Raw genomic sequence first — 22,347 nt, 5'->3', positions numbered from 1 at the left:
TTTGGTGACAGCCATTCTAACTTGGATGATATATCTAGTTTTGATTTGTATTTTTCCAATGATTAGCGATTTGAAACTAATTTTCAAACAGCCATTTGTTCTGTATGTATTTTTAGAAATGTTTATTCAGATAATTTTCCCATTTTAAAATTGAATTGTTTCTCTACTGTTACATTATTTACATATTTTGAAAATCAAGTTCTTTTATGTGTGTATGTATGGGGGTGTATGTGTGTGCAGATGTGAGCATGTGCCCGTGGATGCCGAAAGTTGTTGCTGGGTGGCTTCTTCGTAGCTCTCTCTCTTTATTTTATTTTTTGTTGAGATTTTAAGTACCATAGTATAGTAATGTAAATATAGTTTATAGACGTTTGTTGTATATTTTAAAATAGCCAGAAGAAATAATTTGGACTGTTTCCAACATGAAACAAATGTGTGAACTGAGGGTTTTGCTAATTATTCTGACTTGAGCATCGCACATTGTATTATCTCTATCAAAATATCACAGCACGACTCATGAATATATACAACTCTGTGCTAACTGACAAATTCAGAAAGAGGAATAAAGTCTCACTTGTCCCCAAGTTTGGTTCAAATGTGATCTTGCCTGCATAGCCTTCCACAATTTCTCCGGACATTAACTTGCTGTTTCTTCCCTATTCATAGTCTTTGCTCGAGCATTTATTATTAAACTTTTAATCCTGTCTTGTTTCTCTAGCTGTTTTTAACCAGTTATCCTCCATCAGTCTTAGCTGTAAGAGTTTGTGCTAATGCTTTCACTGCTGGACCATACTCCTGGAGTTCTTGCTTATGTAAATCTGGAGTGGATCCTGTGAATTTACCTTCTGAAACAAATTCACAGGTCAAGTAATATCCCATATATATATATATATATATATATATATATATATATATATATTTGAAAAGATAAAAAGCATACTATACATTTTAAGTTTCTATACTTTAACAAATATTTTATTGATAATGTAGTCAACAGTGTTCACTTTGCAATCAGTGATATATAATCCTACTTTTAGATTACAGTTTAAAGGAAAATAATCAGATTCTGACTTTTCCCATATGAAAGATGCCATAACATAGAGAAACATTTACCAATAAATTTATCAGACATTTTATTTAGACCAGAGAATATCATTTTATATCACAACAAAAAAATACTCAAAGAATAAAAATGAGAAAGCACCTATGAGATTGCATTTGATTAAAATCATGTCCATAATAAGTTTTGTGTAACAAAAATGTTCTATATGGTAAACAAAATATCTAATATTAAATTTGATGGTGTTTAAGATCCGCTAAGTGATACTGAGACAAATATTATTTTGAAAAAGCAATGGAGATGACAGTGGAAGTGAACTAGGACTAACAAAAGAAAATTACATAAAAACAAAGGCTTTGAAAGATATAAAGCAATAATATGCTTGTGCCTACAGAAATATATGCTATTTGCCTGAGGATTTAGATAACCAACTGCACCACAAAGGGAAGAAAGAAAACAGGAGAGAAATTAGAGTGCATTTGAAATATTATAGAGTCAAGGCATCCTGTGGTAAGAGCATTTATTTTTGGAACTCTTTTATGGGTGTTTTATTGACATTCAAAGAAAAAACCCTTTGTAGTTAATGAATATTATTGAATGAACTTGGTTATAGGTATACATCTGTAAGATTCGCCACAATCTATGCTGTGTGTATGTATGTGTGTTTATGTGTATATGAGTTTGTATGTGTGAGTTATGAGTATATGTGTGTGCTTATGTGTGTGAGGGTATATGTGTGTGTTTATGTGAGTGTATAACTATTATTGTACCATAATGTGATGAGCCATATGTGTGTAGTGTACTTAGTGTGTATGTGTTTATGTGTATATGAGTTTGTATGTGTGAGTTATGAGTGTATGTGTGTGCTTATGTGTGTGAGGGTATATGTGTGTGTTTATGTGAGTGTATAACTATTATTGTACAATAACTATTATTGTACCATAATGTGATGAGCCATATGTGTGTAGTGTACTTAGTGTGCGTGTGTGTGTTTATTTTTTTAGCTTCCACACTTTTTCTCTTACCTTCTCTATTTTTCTTAAAATGACATCACTGAGCTAAAAGTCTACCCTCTAAGTCAAGTAAAGTACCTATTACAGCTTCAGCTACAGGCACGGTACTGGAGTAATTCTCCCAGCCTCATTTATCTTCCATGTAAATCTTTGTACCTAGACTGATGTGTTTACATTTTGCTTTCTCCTCAGTCCCTGGAAAATGCCATTTTACCTTGCTCCTTTGAGTTTGTTTATTTTGGATGTCTCTTCATAGTGCTATCATGTAGTATTTCTTCTTCATCTTCAAAGACTATCCATGTTGTCATAAATGGCATGTTTTTCCTTCTTTAAAAAAGGCTAACTATTCCATTGGGACGTGGCATTTGAATACCACGAAAGCATGTGGAACAGTGTTTGGAGGTGGGGCCTAATGGCAAGTGCTTTGGTCGTGATGGATCCACTCTCATGAATGTATTGATGTGAAGAATAAAAGGCTTGAGGGTAGAAATTCCATGTCTTGATTCCTCTAGTCTTCCATCCTGTAGCAAGAAGTTTTAGACTAGATCCAGGACCTTGAATATAATACTTCCTAGACTCAAGATCTGGGAGTCAATTTCTGTTCTTTTTTTTTCTCTTATAAATTACCTAGTCTATTTTTCTTTTTGAGGAAACTCTGTATTGTTTCCATAGTGGCTATCCTGTGTCACCTTCTCAAAGGTGTATGAGGGTTACAGTTTCTCTATAGTCTTACTTACATATATGTATACTAGTTTGTAAAGTAATGGACATCCTAAAATAAGCAATAAAATGCCATTGTGGTTTTATTTGTATTTCTTTGATGATTAGAAGTGTTGAATATCTTAATACTTATGGGCATTTGTATATATTCTTTGCAGAATGCGTATTCATGTTTTTTTTCCAAGTATCAATTCTGTTTTATTTGTCAACTGGAAAACTAGACAATCCTCCAGTGCAGCAGGGTGCTAATTTAATCCTCTTCCTCATTATCACCAGCTCCAGCACCGCCCTGGCCTTTCTTGATCTTCTTCCTCTTCACTCGGCCTGGACGGCCTCTACCATAAGGAGAACAGAGGGAGAAGTCAATGTGCTTCTGGGAGTCCAGACGAACAATGAAGGATGGGATGTTCACCACCTGCTTACGGACCCTGATGTGCTGTTGGCGGATGAGCACACGAGCATGGTGAATAGATTTGGCCAGGCCCAGCTTAAAGACCTGGGTCTGCAGCCGTCTCTCCAAGAAATCCTCAATCTTCAGGCCTAGGATGTAATCCAGCTTCGTCTTGCCCTCATCCAGTACCCCAATGCGAACAAGTAGCCTCAGTAGAGCATTGCCTTCAAACAGACACCGAGGATCCTTCTCATCCAGTGTCAACAGCTCCCGGGCCGCCTTACAGATCTCGGTCAGGGTAAATTTGACCTTCCACACCTCACGTTTGTTCTGGAGTCCATACTCTCCAGTCAACTTTAGCTCCTGATCGAGACGCCATTTCTTGAAGGGTCCCCGTGGGATCACATAGGTTTTGCAACAAACCCAGCTCCTGGTGACTGGCATATTGACTTTGCTAGGCCCTCTGCGCCTACGAACTCAGGCCCGTGACAAAGAGGCGTATTCATGTTTAAACTCATTTTTAAATCATTTAGTCTGTCATTTTGCTATTGAGCTCCCAGAACTCTTTGTATATGAACCTTTTAATCAAATATCCAGGGCTAGCAAATATGTTCTTCCATTCCATAGGTTGTCTTTTTCTCCCTATTGATTGGGTTGTTTGCTGTGAAGATGCTTTTGATTTTGCTATGGTACCACTTGTCTGAAAAATACTTTTAAAGATTTATTTTATGCACGAATGTGTTGCCTGCATGTATTTATGTGATGAACCATATGTGTGTAGTGCCTGTGACTGTCATGTGGGTGTTGGGAACCAGATCCAAGTCCCCCGCAAGTTCATCCAATGATCTTAACCACAGAGAAATCTCTCCAGCTCACAGGATAATTATTTTAAAGAATTTTATCTTTGAAATAATTATAGTCATAAGTTGAAAATAAGAAGAAGTTGATGCATGTATACTTTTCCCTTGTTTACTTTGGCAATTAATAAAGATATTATAATATTATAGCCAGGCTAGTTCATATTTTATATTTTATAGTTCATTGAGTTTATCTGTATAATTATATAAAATCTTGCCGTGTGTAGCTTTGGTTAATTACTATGAGCATCAGGAGAGGCACATATTCTGACTTAACAATGGGTTACATACCAGTAAACCTACTGTAACTTGAAAGCACAGTAAGCCAACAATGATGAGAGAACAAGGATGCAGATATAAAGGAATACTTACATACTGTTCGTGGGAGTGCAAGCTAATCCAGCCATATTGGAAGTGAGTGTGGGGTTCTTATAAAACTAGCAATAGATCTTCCAAATCACCAGCTGCATCTGGACCACTCCTGGGCGTTTCCTCAAAGGCTCCCAAGGCAATATACTACATGGACTTACACATCAATGTTTATTGCAGCACTGGTCATGACAGCTAAGTTGCGGAACCAACCTAGGTGTCCATTAACAGAAGAATAGACAGAAAAATTAATATACAGAAATGGGTTTTTTTCTGCCATACAGTGGAGCAGTTATGTCATTTGTAGGAAAGTAGTTATAACTGGAGTTACTGTTATTAAACAAATTAAGACAACAACAGAAAGTTAAAATTTGTTCTTTCCTCTCATTTGCTATTCCTAGATTTTATATAGATGCATAAAATCATAGATACATTTACATAATTATTTGAAATGAGACATGAAATATAGCCCCTTAAAGGGACAAAAATAACCAATGGGAGAGATATGGACCTAGAAAAAGAGTAGGAAAATATGGGGAAATATCCTCACACACAATATATATGTGTGTGAAAGCTTGAAACATTAAAACATGAAAAGGTCGTACGCATATTGAATATTGTTGTTTAGCTTATCTTGAACGTATTACAAACACTTACGTTAATATACAATTGTGCAAAAATAATCTAACACAAATTATTTTTACAATAAAGTAATGAGAACTGCATTTAATATATTAAATACTTATATTTACAAAACCCTGGTCACACAGCACACTGTTTATTGTTTACCTTGTGTTTAAGTTGAAAATTGTAGCTTATGGTGACTGCTCAGCCTCTTACAAGGACAAAATACCACCGCCAGCATGGAGTATTTGGCTGAGAGCATCCTCATAAATAAGAAGAAATTACTAGTCAGACCACCTAGGTTAGTGAGCGTTGACTTGTTCTATCACCACAGGGTCCTACCAGGAGGCCCCTATTCCCATCACTTACTACCAGGAGGCCCCTATTCCCATCACTTACTACCAGGAGGCCCCTATTCCCATCACTTAGCACCTTAGACCATTATCTGTCACCTGTTTAATTTGTAGCTCATTTTTATAAAGAGAATTCACATGTATGCATCAATATGTGTCATTACTTGTATACAACCTTCTGAGATTGGCTTCACCATTCAGACCATGAGCCTCCATATATTAGCAAACAGTCAATATCTTGTTCGTTTTTATTGTTATATGACATTCCATGGAATGGATAGTCACAGTGTTTAATGACTTAGTTGTTGGAGGGCATTGGGCTGTTTCTAGTTTGGCTTATTACAGAATAAATTTCCTGTGATCACCACTATATAGGACTTTCTGTAATGCTTTGTTTTCCATTTATATGTACCATTTAGTGAAATATAAAGTAAACAATATTTAAAATATAGATTTCTTTAAATTTATAAGAATAATGCTTTCTTTTAAAGGAAACCATCTCAAACTGTTTAGGGCCGCTTTTCCCCTTTCAGAAAATGTGAAATCCTCTATGTTTACTCTAAGTTATGGCCACACAGAAAATACTACTTTCAAAAATTCATTTTCTGTTAACTAAAATAATATATACTTCCATATGTGGCACAGGAAAGGGATGGGCTCATTTGAACATTTGTTTAGTGTGTAAGAAATTGCTATTGTTACAAAGAAAAATATTTCCCCCCTACTGTCAAAAATATATGCATGAATAGTAATTAGTACTTCATTCCTCCATGTTTTCTTCCCTTATCTTACTGCCATTATCCTTAAACTTTATTTTAGAAAATTGACCAAGTACCATGTTGCATGTTGCTTACTCTAAATATATTTAAGCCCTTCTGCACATCTAAACTTTGATGGAGTTGGTCAAATGAGGGAACATCTGGGTTATGCTTTTTTTAAAGTAGCTTTTAGGAACTGTCAGCATGTTGTTGTTGAAGTGTAGAGTTGTAACTCTGCATGGACTGTGGACAATCAACAATACGTATTTAAAAGTTGCACTATTGCAAGACAGCTGTTTAATCCAGGTACTCAGACACTATTGTTTTGTACTCCTGGCATTGTAGTAGAAACATTTTCTTTTATTGTTTCTTGCTTTTTAAGCTTTGTTTAGCCACTTCAAGAAAATCTGCTTATGACACAATTTGCTTCAAATCCATTCCAAGTTGTATGTTTGTTTTCCAATAAAAAATTACAAAAAATAAATTGCTATTGTGTAACTTTGCAGACCACTGAAACTATCTCCAAGCTTGTAGTGGTTGCAGAGGATAAAAGAGTCCAGGGAAGAAGTTAGGATGATATTTCTCATCATCTGATGCAATAAGGAGACTGTTGCTTCAAAAATCAGATTTTCCCTCTCTTTCTACATAGCAGGTAAACACAGGGCTTTTTTGAAGTAATTTTTGAAATTAGGGGGAAAATCTGAATTATTTAAATTATTTCTCAAGTTCTCACAATATCAAACTCTCACAGGCAGCTTACAGTTTGCCTATTTTTGAGAGAGGAGAGTAGAAATAAAAGAGAAAAAACAATAATTTTTCTCTTGTAACTCAATATTCAGAAGTGATATAATAGTCAACTCACGTATTTCTCTAATAATATTTTGTCATCTTGCAGCTGAAACAAATGTATCACTTTTATCTACAAAAAAGAATCACTAAAACTAATAAAGACAAATAATGTGAATGACTTGCTCTTAAGTTAATACTTATAATGCTTATGATTAGTCTAGGTCCCCAAATCCTGCTTCGCAATCACTGGTGTTATTAGTATTTATAGAGATATGATCTTCAAACTCAAATCACTGGCTTGATGCAAACTAGTTTAAAGTTCCAGAGGGAATACTGATTACACATTGTGTTGTATTTTAAATTTTAAAATGCTTTAATTGTAGTTCTTTAGATAGAATGATGAAGTTTATGTACACATATATTTTATGTATATGTGTACACACATATGGAAGAGATTTGTTAAATGATGTGATTATGATGAACAAGAAGTCCCCTAAAAGTCTATCTATAAGAAGGGGACCCGGGAGGTTAGGAGAGTGGCCCAATGAAAGTTACATGGATAACTCTGAGTCTGTGTTCAATAAACTTAGTCTTGGGGATAACTCTATATACTCTAGAGACCAAAAGCCAGAGAATCAGAGATTTTTATGTATGAGGGCCAGAGGGGAATGTCATCTGGCTCCAGAACAGAGAACTACAATCTTCCTTTCCTGGTCCTTTTTATCCTGCCCTGGTCCATGGGTGATTGGCTGGTGCCTGTCTTCTTCATTAAATGCACAAACTCCTCTGGAAACACCTTCCAGACACACCTGATGCAGCTCAGTTGCTACCATCTCACACAAAGCACCTGAGTTTTCTGTTACACTAAACAGAGCTGGGTCAGTGCCTGCCAAAGCATAGAGAATATTGAACGCTTTACAAGCCATCCCACTATGCCTTTAGCCAATCAAGTTGCTTTCTAGCTGAGCCAGCAAGCTATTTATCTTGGCTCCCCATCCCTGACAGAGCTCTGTAAACCTTTGAAATTATGTTTTGTATGCTAGGGAGGTAACTAATGGAGAAGGAACATGCTAGAAAGCTTCAAGATGAGATTTGTCATTAGGAAAACCAACCATGTGATTTCAGGTTATAGCCTACAGCTCTAAGAAAGGGAGAGAGCAACCACTGATAGAAATTAGTCACCAATGGCAAATGATTTAACAAACCATGCCCATATAATGAAACCCTTATAAAGACTTCTGAAGGATGATGTTCAGGGGTTTTAGGTTGGTGAACATACAGAGGCACTGAAGGATGGCAAGCTACCGAGATAAGGACGTTCCATGTTCCTCTCCCCCACAGACCTCTGTATTTTTTCCCACGCATTTCTTATCTGGCTATTCCTGAGATATATTCTTCCAGAGATACATAATTTACAGTAAACAATTCTCAGAGGTTTGAGAATCATTCTAACAACTTATGGAACCTGAAGAGAGGGAAAAAATTTTAAAAGGGTGCCAAGCTGGGCAGAGATGTGATAGCCTGGGTATCCCACTTGTAGCTACTCCTTGAGGTAGAGGCAGTACTGTAGGGTTGAACTCAACATCTAGGCTCACTGGCACTCAGAATTGGGGTCAGAATTAAGTTCACTTGCATAGGCAGTACATGTTGCTAAAAGACAAAACTAGTACAAATGTGGAGATATTTAGTGGCAGAAAACCCACATGTATATTGTATTTTCCCATTTCGTTGTTTAATTCACGTGTTGTTGATGGGATTGCTTTGGCTTAGAAATCATGAGAGGAAGTGGGAGTTCTCAGCCAGTCAGAACCTTAAGCAGCATGACAAGCCTTAAGCCACATTCCCTCCTTGTCTCTTGTTCTATATGTGATGAACAGCATCTCTCTAAGTAGAGGCTATTCCTATTGTGTGCATTCCAGAGCAAAGGCAATGCAGGACTGTGGAGAGACCATGGGCAACAAAGAACTTAGTCTTGTTATTAAGCTTTGGGCTTAACTTTTTTCATGGAATATATAGCTCCCTGCATTAGTTAAGGCTCAGGGGATATGGAGTTAGGGATTTATTTTGAGAACTAGCAAACAGGACTATGGAAACATGTTGCCTTTGGTATGATGTACAAGTGGAGTTATTGAAGGTCACCAGACCTGGAGGAGGACACGTCAGTTCCTCTCCCTACTTACACCTCTACCTCACCTGGCAGTACTTGCAACAGCTGACATCCTGGGCTAAGAATAGCAGGCATACCTGGACAGAATGTAGGAGACGGGAGTCAGGGATTTAGTGGGAGGAGGGATGGGAGGCTAAATAAGCTTGTATGAGTTGTACATGGTGGCCCCTGACTTAGAGAAGACAGGCTGCCACTTTATTATTACTTATAGCTGTTTCTCTTGGGCTAACCTGAACTCTCAGCTGGATGAGTCCTGGGAACTGACAGATACAAAACACCATTACTCTCATTGCATTTCAGGAAAACCCAAACCAAACCAACCAAGCAACCATAAAACGAGCAACAGTGAAAATACAAAAACAGAGGCAACTCCACCCCATACCTCCATGCTCTACCATGAGCTAGAGCTTGGCAACTAAGTCTCTATCTGTATGCAGAATCTGATGAACCAAGAGGAAGTATTCATGACTATCAAGTTCCTCTTGCCTGCCTCAAGACTCACTAAGACCAAGGCTGATCTAGCATCAAACCTGATCTAGAACCCTGGGACAAAAGTCAGATCCTTTCTTTGTAAGCCCTGAAGCTGAGTTCTACAAAAACACCTTTCTCCCCATTACCTCCTGAATGGTTCTTTACCTGCCTTAGAACTTTGTACTTCCTTTTAATGTGATACTGTATGCCTAGTCCCCATAGCAGAGTCCTTTGCTTTGAGAGAGAGTCAAGTGACGAGATCAGAGTACCACCAGAAGTTACAATATCCTGATCAAGCATATCACACCCCAACCAACTGATAAATTACATTAAGCAACACTTTCCTTATTCTCTGTAAAGGAAATTGACCAGTGTCTAGATGTCTTGAATAGTTGAAGTCCATACATTCATCTACTTCTACTCATTGACTTGCAGGTTTAACAAGAGATAGTTGCATTTATTCCCAAACCAGTTTATACATGATAAACCATTATGATATACATGGAAGCAATATATACAGCTTTCATTAAAATTTCATTTTAATTTCCAAATAAATTAAGTTGTCCTGCAGCTGCCTCTGATACATCTGTTTCTGCATCGGTTGGTTCCAGCAGCTGGATTCAGTTTGTGGTATTTTCTGTCTTATCAGAACTTACAGCATTATGCAGCTTTTCAGAAACCAGCACCATCTGGCCCCTCCATCCTCAGAAGTCTTATTTTAGCTGTGCAAGGTGCCTGCTATGAGCCCCTAGGGCACAATTATCACCAGGTCACTCCTCAGGGGTGAATTCTGGCTCTACAGGAGCCTTCCCACAAGGTTCTGAATTCTAATAGACCTAACATATTCTCTTTGTTCATGAGCCCAGCATCAAATATGAAACAAAGGCAGAATCCTGGCTGTACTAAATTTTCAAGAAGTAGGCTTCTAGTCAAAAGTGTGTCTCAAGACAGAACACTCGTGCATCATTTGATATTGTGGCTAAGACTCCTCCTAATATCAGAGTATGGGAGAACATTGCATCTCCACTTATGTCTTGGAGTTCTCATGGCTTCCCATTGTCCTTACAATAAGAACATACATTTTTATCCCATCCTTTATGACCCTACCTTAGGTTGTCATGTCACTGGTTATATCTCTCTGCCTTCATATATTAATACTCTCTCTTCTATATATAGGAATCTCTTTTTGTCATCTTGTGTGGTTTCCAACTATCCAAGATCAACTACTATCTGAAAGTACTAAATGGAAACTTACAGAAATAATTCATAAGTTCTAAGCTGTTCTGAGTAGAATAAAGAAATCTTGTGCCTTCTCCCTCCGTCTCACAAAGGATGTGAGATGCCATTTATCCAGTTGCCCATGCTGTATATACTGTCTGCCCATTCATGCCACATATATATAATTTTAAGTATGTTTGTACAGGAAAACCATACTATATGTAGAACTGTGGAATCTTGGAATGAGCTCCCCACAAATGAGGGACACTACCCTCCCACACTCCAGTCATAGTACTTGTGTTTTTGCTCATGTTGAAGCTACACTCAGCAAGGCAAGTCTGTCTTTGCACTTGCTAAGCTTTTTGTCTAGAAGGTTCTTTTTCTGCATGCTAATTTCTGATCCTTCAAGTTATAGTCCATCTCTAAAAATGAGCCCTTTTCCATTTTGGAAAAACAGCTCCAAAGTTTCATTTTTTTTCTATAACTGTGTTCATTTCTTATCTGTAAATTGTTAACATTTGAAACTACCTTGTTAACATCTGCTGATTTTCTTCTCTGTAAACTCCATTTATCATCTCTATCTTGTTCATTCTCAAACCCCTTTCAGCAGTCTTTGAACAAAGAATGAATTTAGCTTTCAACGGGTTTAAAATATGCAAGTCAATGCAAATTGACTACTTTTATCCTACAAAGAAATCCAGAAACACATTGTTCCAAGCTTACTCAAAGCAAGTGGATAACAGTGTTCACTGGATACACTATTTATCCACCACAGTAACTCATCTCTGAATGAAGATTGGGCTGCTAAATCCTTCTACAGTTCTGACTCAAGACGCTATCAATGCAAGACAGATACCATCAGGGCAAAGAAGTGCTGTTGCAAACCATTAACTGATGTGTGTGGCCCAAGAAAATAAATATTACAAATCTTGAAGCAAATACCCAGTCAACACTGTCTCAAAAGAGAAAAGGAACAACTATAAAGTGAGCCAAGATTTAAGGTAAACTATGAGTGCAAAATAAATGGCATTTTCTTCTAACAAAGTAACTATTAAAGTAACTGGCTGCAAACGTTTTCTGTTTGTTTAATGTTGACTCATATTGTGTTTCAAAATGCATTGATGTCCATATGAATCAGAGGTCTCGCTATTTAGAGCTGTATCTCTTGTGTATGGAGTCAGATTTAATAAATTCCAACCTTTGGAGAGTTGTATTGTATTAGAGTCTGCTGGAATTTCCCTTTGCTCTATACACTAGTTAGTCTCTTGTAACCCAACAATGATATCATCAACAGCATTGTTTTAAGGACATTTAGTATTTGTCTCTATGAGACAGACTAATATGAAATGTTTAATATGCTTCCTTCTTGCACAGACACACTCACAGTGGGAACTGGGTGGATGTATGTCTCAGTATTAGTGACATCTGGGAATTCAGCCTTGTAACAATGCTTCCAATGGCTGACAACCCCTATGCTACCCCACAGTCATCCTGTCACACTGCTAGAGAGGTGGTGGGACCTGGGAGAATGAAACTGATAAATAAGGTGGACTGAAGTCTAGTGCAGTAACCAACTTTATTCAGAGCCTCAGATAATTTATACTCCTGAGTAAAGTTCTCATGAGATCAAGCTGTATACAGTCATATGGAGAAGCTGCATATGGCAAAAACCACATCTTTTTCATAAAGGCATATAAAGGGTAGTTTTAACGTTTAATTGAATAACAACAGCATACAATAATGAGTAATCTTAAGTAAACTCACTCCTCTACACTGCACTTGGGAGGAGCACCAAAACACATTCCCAAGAACAATTCTGTATGCTGAAGAAACTGAGGTCACAGATCTCTTGTCTTGAAGTGCTCTCACACGAATTCAGAATTCTCTTGTATGACTCCATTCCTGGACTACATTCTGACACCATCCCATGTTACAGTCGCTCCCTTCTGAGAAAGAAGATTTGGACTGATATGTCTACAGCCTTCATATTCAATGCACATTTTGTCTTGGTTATTTGATAGGAGATGAAGAATTGGTTTTGCCCCATCAACACCCAAGTTCACTAAAACATTGCTGGTATAAAAGCACATAAAAGCTTGCTCACTATTCTACTCTGTCTCAAGGCCATGATGGACCTTGGATCATAGTCAGAGTCAGCCAGAGAAGGTGGGGAAATGGGAGATTTGTAACATCATAAAATAGGATCCTATGCAGTAATTTGTATTGTAGATGTTTTGAAAACTCTCTCTCTCTCTCTCTCTCTCTCTCTCTCTCTCTCTCTCTCTCTTTCTTTCTTTCTTTCTTTCTTTCTTTCTTCCTTTCTTCACTTTATATCCTGATTGAAGCTTCATGTCTCCTTTCAGTACCCCACCATAGTCCCTCTTCCCATCCCTTCCCCCCCCCCGCTTGTCTGAGAAAAAGGAGATTCTTTCTGGGTACCAGTCCACCCTGGCACATCAAGTCACTGCAAGACTAGACACATCCTTTCTCAATGAGGCCAGACAAGATGGCTCAGTTAGGGTAATAGGCAGGCAACAGAGTTAGGGTAAGCCTCCACTCTGGTTGTTGGGTGACTTGAATGAAGACCAAGCTGCAATCTTCTACATACGTGCAAAGGGGGGTGTAGGTCCAGCCCATGTATGCTCTTTGGTTGGCGGTTCAGTCTCTGGGAGCCCTAAATGGTTCAGGTTAGTTGACTCGCTTTTTTTAATGGAGCCCCATTCCCTTTGGGTTCATTCTTACAGTACTCCCTTGTGGTTCTATTTTCCATTCCAATATTCCCCAGATATATCACTAAAACCAAGTTTCCTACCAGTATTTAAAGAGAACAGTTATCGTTTGGAGGATGAATAGAGTTTTTCAGACAAATCCCTGACTATTTAAAGTTTACACTATAGCTGGGCTGGGGAAGGCAGTGTGCAGTGGTAGAGTACTCAAGTATTGTGCATGAGCGACCCTGGGCTCAATCTTCAGCACCACATACACAAAACCACATTATAAACATGCACACATAGGCAATGTCACATGGTGGGTCAAGTAAGGAGATAACTTCTAAATCTCCACTTTTAACTCTGCTTCTCAATCAGCATGGGCAGAAACATCTAATCCTTTTATTGCAACATTCTAAACTTTTCTACTGTGCTTTCAAATGTATAAACACTTGAAACTTCTCTTAGAAAAAATCCACAATTTGAATCTTATTGACTAAAGCTGTCCAGGAATATGGAAAATAAGATTCCAGGAGCCCTGGACCCCACTGGTTTTGCTAAGCTTACAAAACGAGTGTTGGGATGTTGTGTAGTCTCTAAAGATCTCTCAAAAGCATGCAAAGAAAGAGAAACAGACAGAGAAGCATGTCTGGGTAGGTTCTTAAAGCAATTTTATTTGGTTGAGAACACATGTGTATGATTTGTTTTAAGCAAATTCAACCCTACTTTCCTGGTCCTCCAAGTCTTCTTGTATCTCCTCCTACCATTTTATATTCCCAACTCCATGTTATTTTTTTTAAACCCACAGAAAGCATTTAGTACTGCTGTGTGTGCATGGGTATAGGGACATCTACTAGAGCATGAGTAGTCTCCCTAAAGAAAACTAGCTCCCTCTCTCCAAGTACCTATCAATTGCCTACAACTCCTTAACTAGGGTTGAGACTTTATGCTCCTCTCCTCCATGTCTGGCTTGATCTTGTGCAGGTCTTGTGCATAAAGTCAGAGCTATTGTGAGGCTCATGTGTGTAATGGCCTTGCCCTATTGAAAAATACTGCCTCACAGCAGCCCCCACTACCTGAGGCACTGAGCCTCACCAGGAGGGAATGTGATATGGATGTGATAAAAAAAACCCACTTGGGGCTGAGTCTTTTTTTCTCCTCTGGCAGAATGTTCTTAATTATCAATCATGAGACACACTAAAACTTTCATCCATTGGTAGGACCAGTGGGAACACAGCATCATGCTTTGTCCTTGCCAAAGAAACCTAATGAAACTCCTAGCATAAGGAAGCAGCAGACACACCCTACTGAAATATGCTATAAAATAGCTGGCACAAGATCTTTACAAATATCAATGTATGCCATGAATGTCAAGGAGATGTAGAAGAAAACTAAAGAAAAATGACAATTTAATCAAACTGTGGGATTCTGTACCAGCTGGTTTTTACTATAAAAAGCTGTGATGGAAAGAACTGGCAAAACTGAGTGAGGTCTGAGGATTATGTGGCAATACTAATAATGATTCTGAGGGTCCTATTGTAGTTCTTGGGAAAATGTGCTTGTTTGAAGAAGATGGACCCTGAAGAATTCAGTGCAAGGAACCACTTGCTCTCAAATGGGACAGGGTTAAAGTTCTTTATACAATAATTTTAAGTTTTCTAAAAATTTTCAGGAAGAAGTAGAAGTTGGAGAGAATTTAAACTGTGTGTGTGTGTGTTGGGGTGGCACGGCATGTGTGAGTGTGTGTCCGAATGTGTATGAGTGTGTGAGTGTGTGTGTGTGTGTGAATGTGTGTGAGTGTGTGTGTGTGGATGTGTGTGAGTGTGTGTGAGTGTGTGTGAGTGTGTTTGAGTGTGTGTGAGTGTGTGTGTGAATGTGTGTGTGTGTGTGTGTGTGTGTGCATATTTAGCTAAGGCATAGTTAGTGTTTCTTCATCATAAGAGGAAATGGAGGATTCATAGAAAGAGTGGTTAAAATGGATACTTGAGTCAGGAAAGTTAGATGAGAATTTAAATAATGATTTTGTATTTAACCAGCTATGTGACCTTGGCCATACAATCCTGTTCATCATCAGTAAAGTGGAAATAAAATTAATGCGTGTAAAAACTGATATTATGTATACAGAGGGCTAGCATGTTTTCTGCTACCCAGCAATGCTAACAGTAACAATGAAGCTTGATAGTAGTGGTGGTCTGAACTGTAACAGAGAGGTCATATATGTGGTATTGGAGCCACTGGTTGAGACTCTGAATGAAGGTTGAGTAGCCTCCCATTCAGCAACTGTCCAGATGAGAACAGGAAGCGATGAGAGAAGAGGATTATTTTTCCTCTGGTTATCTACTCATGAAAGGATACTGGTAGGTAGAAATTTGAAAGGGTGAATTCTACAGGTTCAAAGGTGAATGAACATTCAGAATGATCCCTAAGGAATTGGATGGAGACTGAGCTGAGCTTTAGCTCTTATCAGAGAGGAGTATTTCTAACACTCATGAGTGGGCCCAGAAATCACTACTTCCTTGAAGGAAAAGATTAAGGGCAATTCTCTCCACTCAGGACCTTTGTACTTCTTCATATGATGATTTGAACGCACAGATAAACTTACAGAGTTACTTTAATTATTAAAAAATTTCTGATAGCATATATTATAATAGGTGAATAAATATAATGCATTTTGATCATACTTGCCTCATTGCCTTCTCTTATCTTCTACTCTTTCCTCTTTCTAACTAGTACCCTTAGACGTGTGTGTGTGTGTGTGCGCGCGTGTGCGTGTGTGTGCATGTGTGTGTGAGAACAAATTTGGTAAAGGTTGCTTACAGGAACATGAATGAGAGATTATAAAACAAAGGCGTGGAAGCCTTACTATTGACTGCACCATTGAAGATGAATGTCTTCTCCTCCCCTACCCACCAGTGACTATCTTCAAGTGTGGGAACTCATGAACCCATCCCACTCCACCACAGAATGTTGACAGTCCCAGTCTCATGTGAGTCTTGCTCAGGTAATCAAGCTTCTGTGAGTTCAAAAATGCAATGGCCATTGTGGTGGTTTGAATAGTTTTTTTTTGCCCCCACCCCATAGACTCATGTGTTTGAATGCTTGGCTTATAAGGAGTGGCCCTATTATAAGATATGGCCTTGTTGGAGTAGGTGTAGCCTTGTTGGAGAAAGTACAACACCGTGGAGGTGAGCTTTGAGTTACTCCCACTTTGAAAGCCTCCTCCTGGCTATCTGCAGAAGACAGTTTCCTCCTTGTTGCCTTTGGATCAAGATGTAGAACTCTCAGCTACCCAAGCACCATGTCTGCCTGCACGCTGCTATGCTTCCTGCCATGATGATAATGGATTGGACTCCTGAAACTGTAAGCTAGTCCCAATAGAATGCCTTCTTTATAAGAGTTTCTTGGTCATGGTGTCTCCTCACATCAATAAAACCCTAAGACAGAAGTCATGCCATACCCAGAAGACAGTGTTCAAGAATACTCTACTCCTTTCTCTCACTCTTACAGTCTTTCTACTCTTTCTCTTCCATGATATCCTCTACACCTTAAAGAGGTTGATGTAGATAGTTCATGACTGAGCATTCAACAGCTACTTATTCTTAGTTTTTTTTTTTTTTTTTTTTTTTTTTTTACCAGTTTTGAGTCCTATAACTATAACTACCCATTCCAGACAGTAGCTTTTCTGGCCAAAGTGGACAGTGGCACTAATATATGAGCACAAATATTTGGAGGAAATTTGACAGATATCACATCAAGTGGCCACTTCACTAGGGTTATGACCTTTTAGCCATAAGTTTTTGACCAGGTTTACCACACCAATTGTGAATTACCTCCCATAGAGCAGGCTTTGAATGCAATCAGAACCCAGTTTGTTACTCCTATGATAGACTTGCCATTATTGTACTGGTGGGTGTGCCCTGTCTAGCAAGTCATTAACATAATAGTCCCAGTTAAGGAAGACTGTTGACAATTCTCCCCTAGCAGTCTTCATAGCACCTTCTGACACTATGAGAGTTGGCCAGCAGAGCCTAAATTTCTAGGTTAATCCCAGATTGATTTTTCTACATCTTGAGATGAAAGCTTAAAGGGCATCCAGCCATAGGATCTTACTAGCTGGTTTCTCTCAGGCTTATTCTGACTTCTTTTCTCTTGCTACCGTTTATCCTTTCTTTCCTATTGAGTCTCTATTTCGTCCTCATTTCCATTTTGTGAACACTCAATATCCTATACTTCTTTCAGTTTTTTCTACAAGATCTTTATTTTTCTAGCCCCCAGAATGTCTGGCAAATTGATTGCAAGTGTAGGAAGTGGAGAGCTTGAGGACATTTAGTGACCATTGTCAGATGAACATTATCAGCAGTACAGCTGCTTGCTCTGCACTGTTTCTATATACTTGATGTTAAAATTCTAACCCCAGTGTGATGACCTTCAAGGTGAATGGGGGGTTTTGTAAGGTGATTATGTAATGAGGGTGGAACCTTCATGAATTTAATTAGTGCCACATAGAGCAGCTCCTGAGAGTTCTCTTCCTTCTACTTTGTGACAGCACAGGAAGAAGATACATTGTGTAAAATCAGGAAATGACTCATCAGACACTAAACCTGCCTTATTCTCACATGTCACAGGATCCAGAATTGTAAAACAATAAATATTTCTGTGTATTGGGTGGCATTTTTTGTTATCTTTGTCCAAATAGACTGTGGCAGATGGGGCTATACCTTCTGGTGTTTACTGGGTTAGGGGTTTCCTTTCATTATTTATTTTTTTTAACTTTTTATTTTTTGTCCCTTGTTTGTTTGTTCTTTCTTTTTTTCTTTTTTCTTATTTTCATTTTTCAAGACAAGATATCCTTGGTTATCCCTGGCTGTCCTGGAACTCACTCTGTAGACTACACTAGCCTCAAACTCACAGAGATATGCCTGTCTCTGCCTCCCAAGTGCTGGGATTAAAGGTGTGTGCCACCACTATCCCTCAGAAAATCAGTTTATAAAGGAGCTGTTCGTGGGACTCATGTTTATGTCCATGGTTGGTTGGTATCATTGCTTTTGTGTGTGTGTGTGTATGGCAAAGCAGAACCCCATGGAAGGAAGCATAATGTAGTATGAAGCCATTTACTTTACAACAGGGAAGAGTGAAGGGTAAAAGAAAAAGACCAAGGTTCACTAAAGCCGTGCCTCTAATGAGTAAAAGACTTCCTCTTCTTCCCACCTCTTAGTTCTGCCTCCTCCTAATGATCTCAAAGTCAAAGATCAAGTCTTGAATTTCACATGGCACTTCAAGGGACTTTCCAGATTTTAACAGTAGCATATTTTCCCTCTAAAGCCATATTTCACGGTTAGTTTCTTTCTTTCAAAGCTATATTTCTATGTCATTCTTTGGGAACACATTGGAATGCTTTATCCACCTTCCATTAGTATTCATAAATGAGGCAGCATCTTAGGCTGGAACATTAATCCATATTTTGGGGCATGGAGAACTCATAAGTAATTCACTTCCCCAATGCTATTTAGTGCAGAGAGCATTTTACAGCGCCTTTTTATCAATTCAAATATATTTTTCTTAGAACCTATGTTAGGGGGTACTGGGGTGGGGACTTGCACAGGGAAGGTATTCAGTGTTGGGAGAATGACATGACTGACCCTGGAGAGTTTACTATCACTTGGGGGAGACAAAATAATTGCAGAAGAAACAAAGTTCCATGCAACTGGTCTTTGGCTCTAGGGTTCAGCCTAGTATCTGTTGAGAAAGTGCATGGTGGTCAAGCTGATTTTTCTCCATAGTTTAACTGTGACTCTCGATACTTTATTTTTTTTAAAAAAATACTTATTTTATTTTATTTACTTTTTGGCACTTTTACTTCCATTTTCTCTGGATATGGTTGGAGAGACTAACAATCAAAATGATGTCATCACATGTTATTTGTTTCTTTATGATTTGGAGATAAGGACTACAGCTGAGATGCTAGCTTATTTAATTCATATCTCTGACCCGTGCCAAAAGAATATATATTCTTTTGTAAAACCAAGAGTTCTATCAAGTGTATGAGTTCCCAAGGTCAGGGAAAGAGCTGAATCAAAGGAACAGAAGATTCTTGCAGCTGTCTTCTGAGGAAAAAAATGGTCACACGATTGTTGTCTGTTAGAAGAAATTTCCATGTTTCCGACCACTATTCCTGTCTAAAGTGTATTTTCTAATGTTAAAGCGTCAGTTAAGTTCATTTTATGTCTTAACTATCATGTCAGTGTTAATTGAATCAGGAGTTAATTTGCCAATACAATTCTGCATTTGTTATGTAAAGTAATTCATGGCATGACAATCTGCCCATCATGTTGATGACATCTGCTTAAATAACCATTGGAAAAATCATCTATTAGCAGAAGAGGTAATAATATTTCTGTGATTAATAATCCTTATGGGAGAATTTCATAAGGAATATTTGACTCAATAATGAGTTTATTGACAGATGAATTGAAAACCACCACATTTTCTAAGTCATGTAGTTTATAATATTTGATTGGCTCAGTTATACCATCTGAATCAAAGGTAGAAGTATATATCTCAGACTACATGACCAGCAATGAAATAAATATCCTGATAGGATAGGTTAGGATACAATTAGTGAGAATCTGGTTCTCTCTCCTGATGATTCTGCTTTATGTAGTTTTAGTAGGATTTGGCTCTATTGTGGGAGATGCCATAAGCTCTTGAAGACTCTACTTTAATATATAGTTGTAGAGGAGATCACACGAACCCTTCTTAAGGGAAGGGTCAGATAGTAATAAAATATAAAAAAACCAAAGCAAAAATGGTTCTGTTACTATGTGATAAAAATCTTCCCACAGAGCTGGTAGACTGAATTTATATCTGAAAATAACTCTCACTTTAAAGTCTGTTCTTTCCATCAGACCTCCAGTAGGCTAAGGACCCCTCTTGCTCTTGACATGATAAATCAAAGAAAGCACCTTGTGTATATCTGGTGCCAGACTGGTGTAAGCCATAATAGCACTGGGCAGCAGGGCAGCTTCTAGACAGGCAGTCTATGTCACTGCTGAAACAAATACCACATTTTTGCTTCTCAAAAGACAAGTTACTTTGTAAAAGGTTCTGAAGTCTTTATAGTCAATGGTGGGTGCTTACCACATTTCTTAGTTCTTCCAAAAGAAATAGAATAAACAAGTTAATTGTTATTGACCAATTATATTGGGGGAAGGGTCTGTCCTGAAAACTTAACTTCATTTGTGTTATAGCTTGGAAGTGAAATGTCTACTATAGGCTTGTATGCCTGAACAATTAGTCCCCAGCTGTTATAGAAAGTTGTGGGATCTTTAGGAGGTGAGGCATATCTGAAAGAAATGAGTTCCTGGAGGATGGCCTTTTTTTCTACATTATTTCCTGATTAGCCATTCTTTTTCTTGAACCAGAGATGTACAGAAACTGTTTCCTTATCATGATGCCACACCTTCTGATATGTGCTCCACTGTATTCTCTCAAACCACAAGCCAAAATATGTCCATTCCTTACCTCATTTCTTTCATTTATTTTATCATGGTAACTGCTAGTTTATATGTTCCTCACTTGTCTCCTATGCTTCACCTCCCTTTTTATGGTGCTTTCAGAAAATACCAGATTTTTTGTGCAGCGTGTTCAGAATGTCTCCTGCCTGTATATTGGATAACAAGGTTCACCATGACAATCAAGCACCCATTTGTTGTTGCCTAGGACAAACTGAATTTTCAGAGAGAATTCTATTTCTACATGATCTTGGCTGACTGGCCTTTCATTTTTGTCTCAAATACTCACATGACTTTGGAAGAAGTTTATGAGGCAAAAATACATTGGTGTTTCCAGATAAGTAGCATTAGCCTGGAGAATGGGCACACTGCCAGTTCTCTCAAGTTCTACACTTGGGATTTCTTCTCTCCTTACTGTTGCATCCATGATGTGGCTTATTTCCTTCAGAAGAGCATCTCCTCAGAGATAACGCTGCTCAATATACCACATCTGCCCTAACTCTCTGCTTTCCTCCTTTTGAGCATTCAGACATTTTTCCTTTATATGTTTCCTTGACAAAATGTCCTGTAAGCAATACTCTAAAAACTGTCAATGTCCATCTGATAGTTGTCTACCTTTGAACTCTAAAGAGGTAAATATTTATTTCCTGCTAGCAATCTACTTAAAGCACATTTTGTATTACCTTTGAAATCTTTTTTATGTTGTATTAATTTTTTATTCTATATTTTATTTATTTACATTTCAGATGCTATCCCCCTTCCACATTCCCCCTACCCATTAATCCCCTATCCCATCCCTCTTTTTCCTTTTTTGCCTTTATACTGTTTAAATTACATGCAAGTGTAAAGGTCATATCTAGGTTGAGGAACTAGCAATATAATAGATGCAAATAGTCCAGGAACAAGGAAGGCAATAAACCCAGATAATCAAAGAACATGCATGACAATAAAGTCCTATGATCACTCCTGTGATCACTATTTCTAAGGGCTTATCCGGATGATCAAAATATCTGAGCATACTTCCCTTTCCTAGTCCAAAGTCATTTTTCATGCCTGAAGCCTACTTCCTTGTTCTAGCTTAAGATTTAGATTTCTGCCTATAATTATTTCTTTGTTTTAGCCTAAGGTTTAGATTCCTGCCTGAAATTTCTTCTTTGTTCTAGCCTAGGATTTAGATTTCTGCCTGAAATTACTTCTTTGTTCCAGCCCAACATCAGATTCCTGCCTACAGTCCATTTCCTTGTCCATGACCAATGACAGATTCCTGCCAGGCAGCTCCAAAGCTCTCCACAAACAAAACAAAACAAAACAAAACAAAACAAAACAAAACAAAACAAA

General features: G+C 38.0%; 2 protein-coding genes across 4 annotated transcripts in view; both read right to left on the bottom strand.

Moving 5' to 3' along the window:
* Cpa6 (carboxypeptidase A6) overlaps nt 1-22,347 on the bottom strand; it is a 318,546-nt gene that overhangs the window by 147,840 nt on the left and 148,359 nt on the right. The window lies entirely within an intron of this gene.
* On the bottom strand, nt 3,044-3,628 carry LOC114623128 (40S ribosomal protein S9-like). Of its 2 annotated transcripts, XM_028769805.1 has the most exons (2): nt 3,508-3,628; nt 3,044-3,408 (listed from the first exon to the last, which is right to left on the bottom strand). In XM_028769805.1, exons 1-2 carry the CDS (start codon nt 3,626-3,628, stop codon nt 3,044-3,046), a joined length of 486 nt encoding a protein of 161 aa, XP_028625638.1. The 2 variants fall into 2 exon arrangements, with proteins under 2 accessions (XP_028625638.1, XP_028625635.1); XM_028769802.1 differs by having other exon boundaries at nt 3,044-3,628.

The sequence above is a fragment of the Grammomys surdaster genome, unplaced genomic scaffold (assembly GCF_004785775.1).
Source record: "Grammomys surdaster isolate TR1022 unplaced genomic scaffold, NIH_TR_1.0 64, whole genome shotgun sequence".
Classification (NCBI taxonomy): domain Eukaryota; kingdom Metazoa; phylum Chordata; class Mammalia; order Rodentia; family Muridae; genus Grammomys; species Grammomys surdaster.
The sequence above is the reverse complement of the archived record's forward strand: the minus strand, read 5'-3'. Positions and strand labels throughout refer to the sequence as shown.

What these genes read in the sequence shown, in the direction of transcription:
- LOC114623128 (XM_028769802.1), bottom strand. Translation starts at nt 3,628, where the DNA reads ATGCCAGTCACCAGGAGCTGGGTTTGTTGCAAAACCTATGTGATCCCA.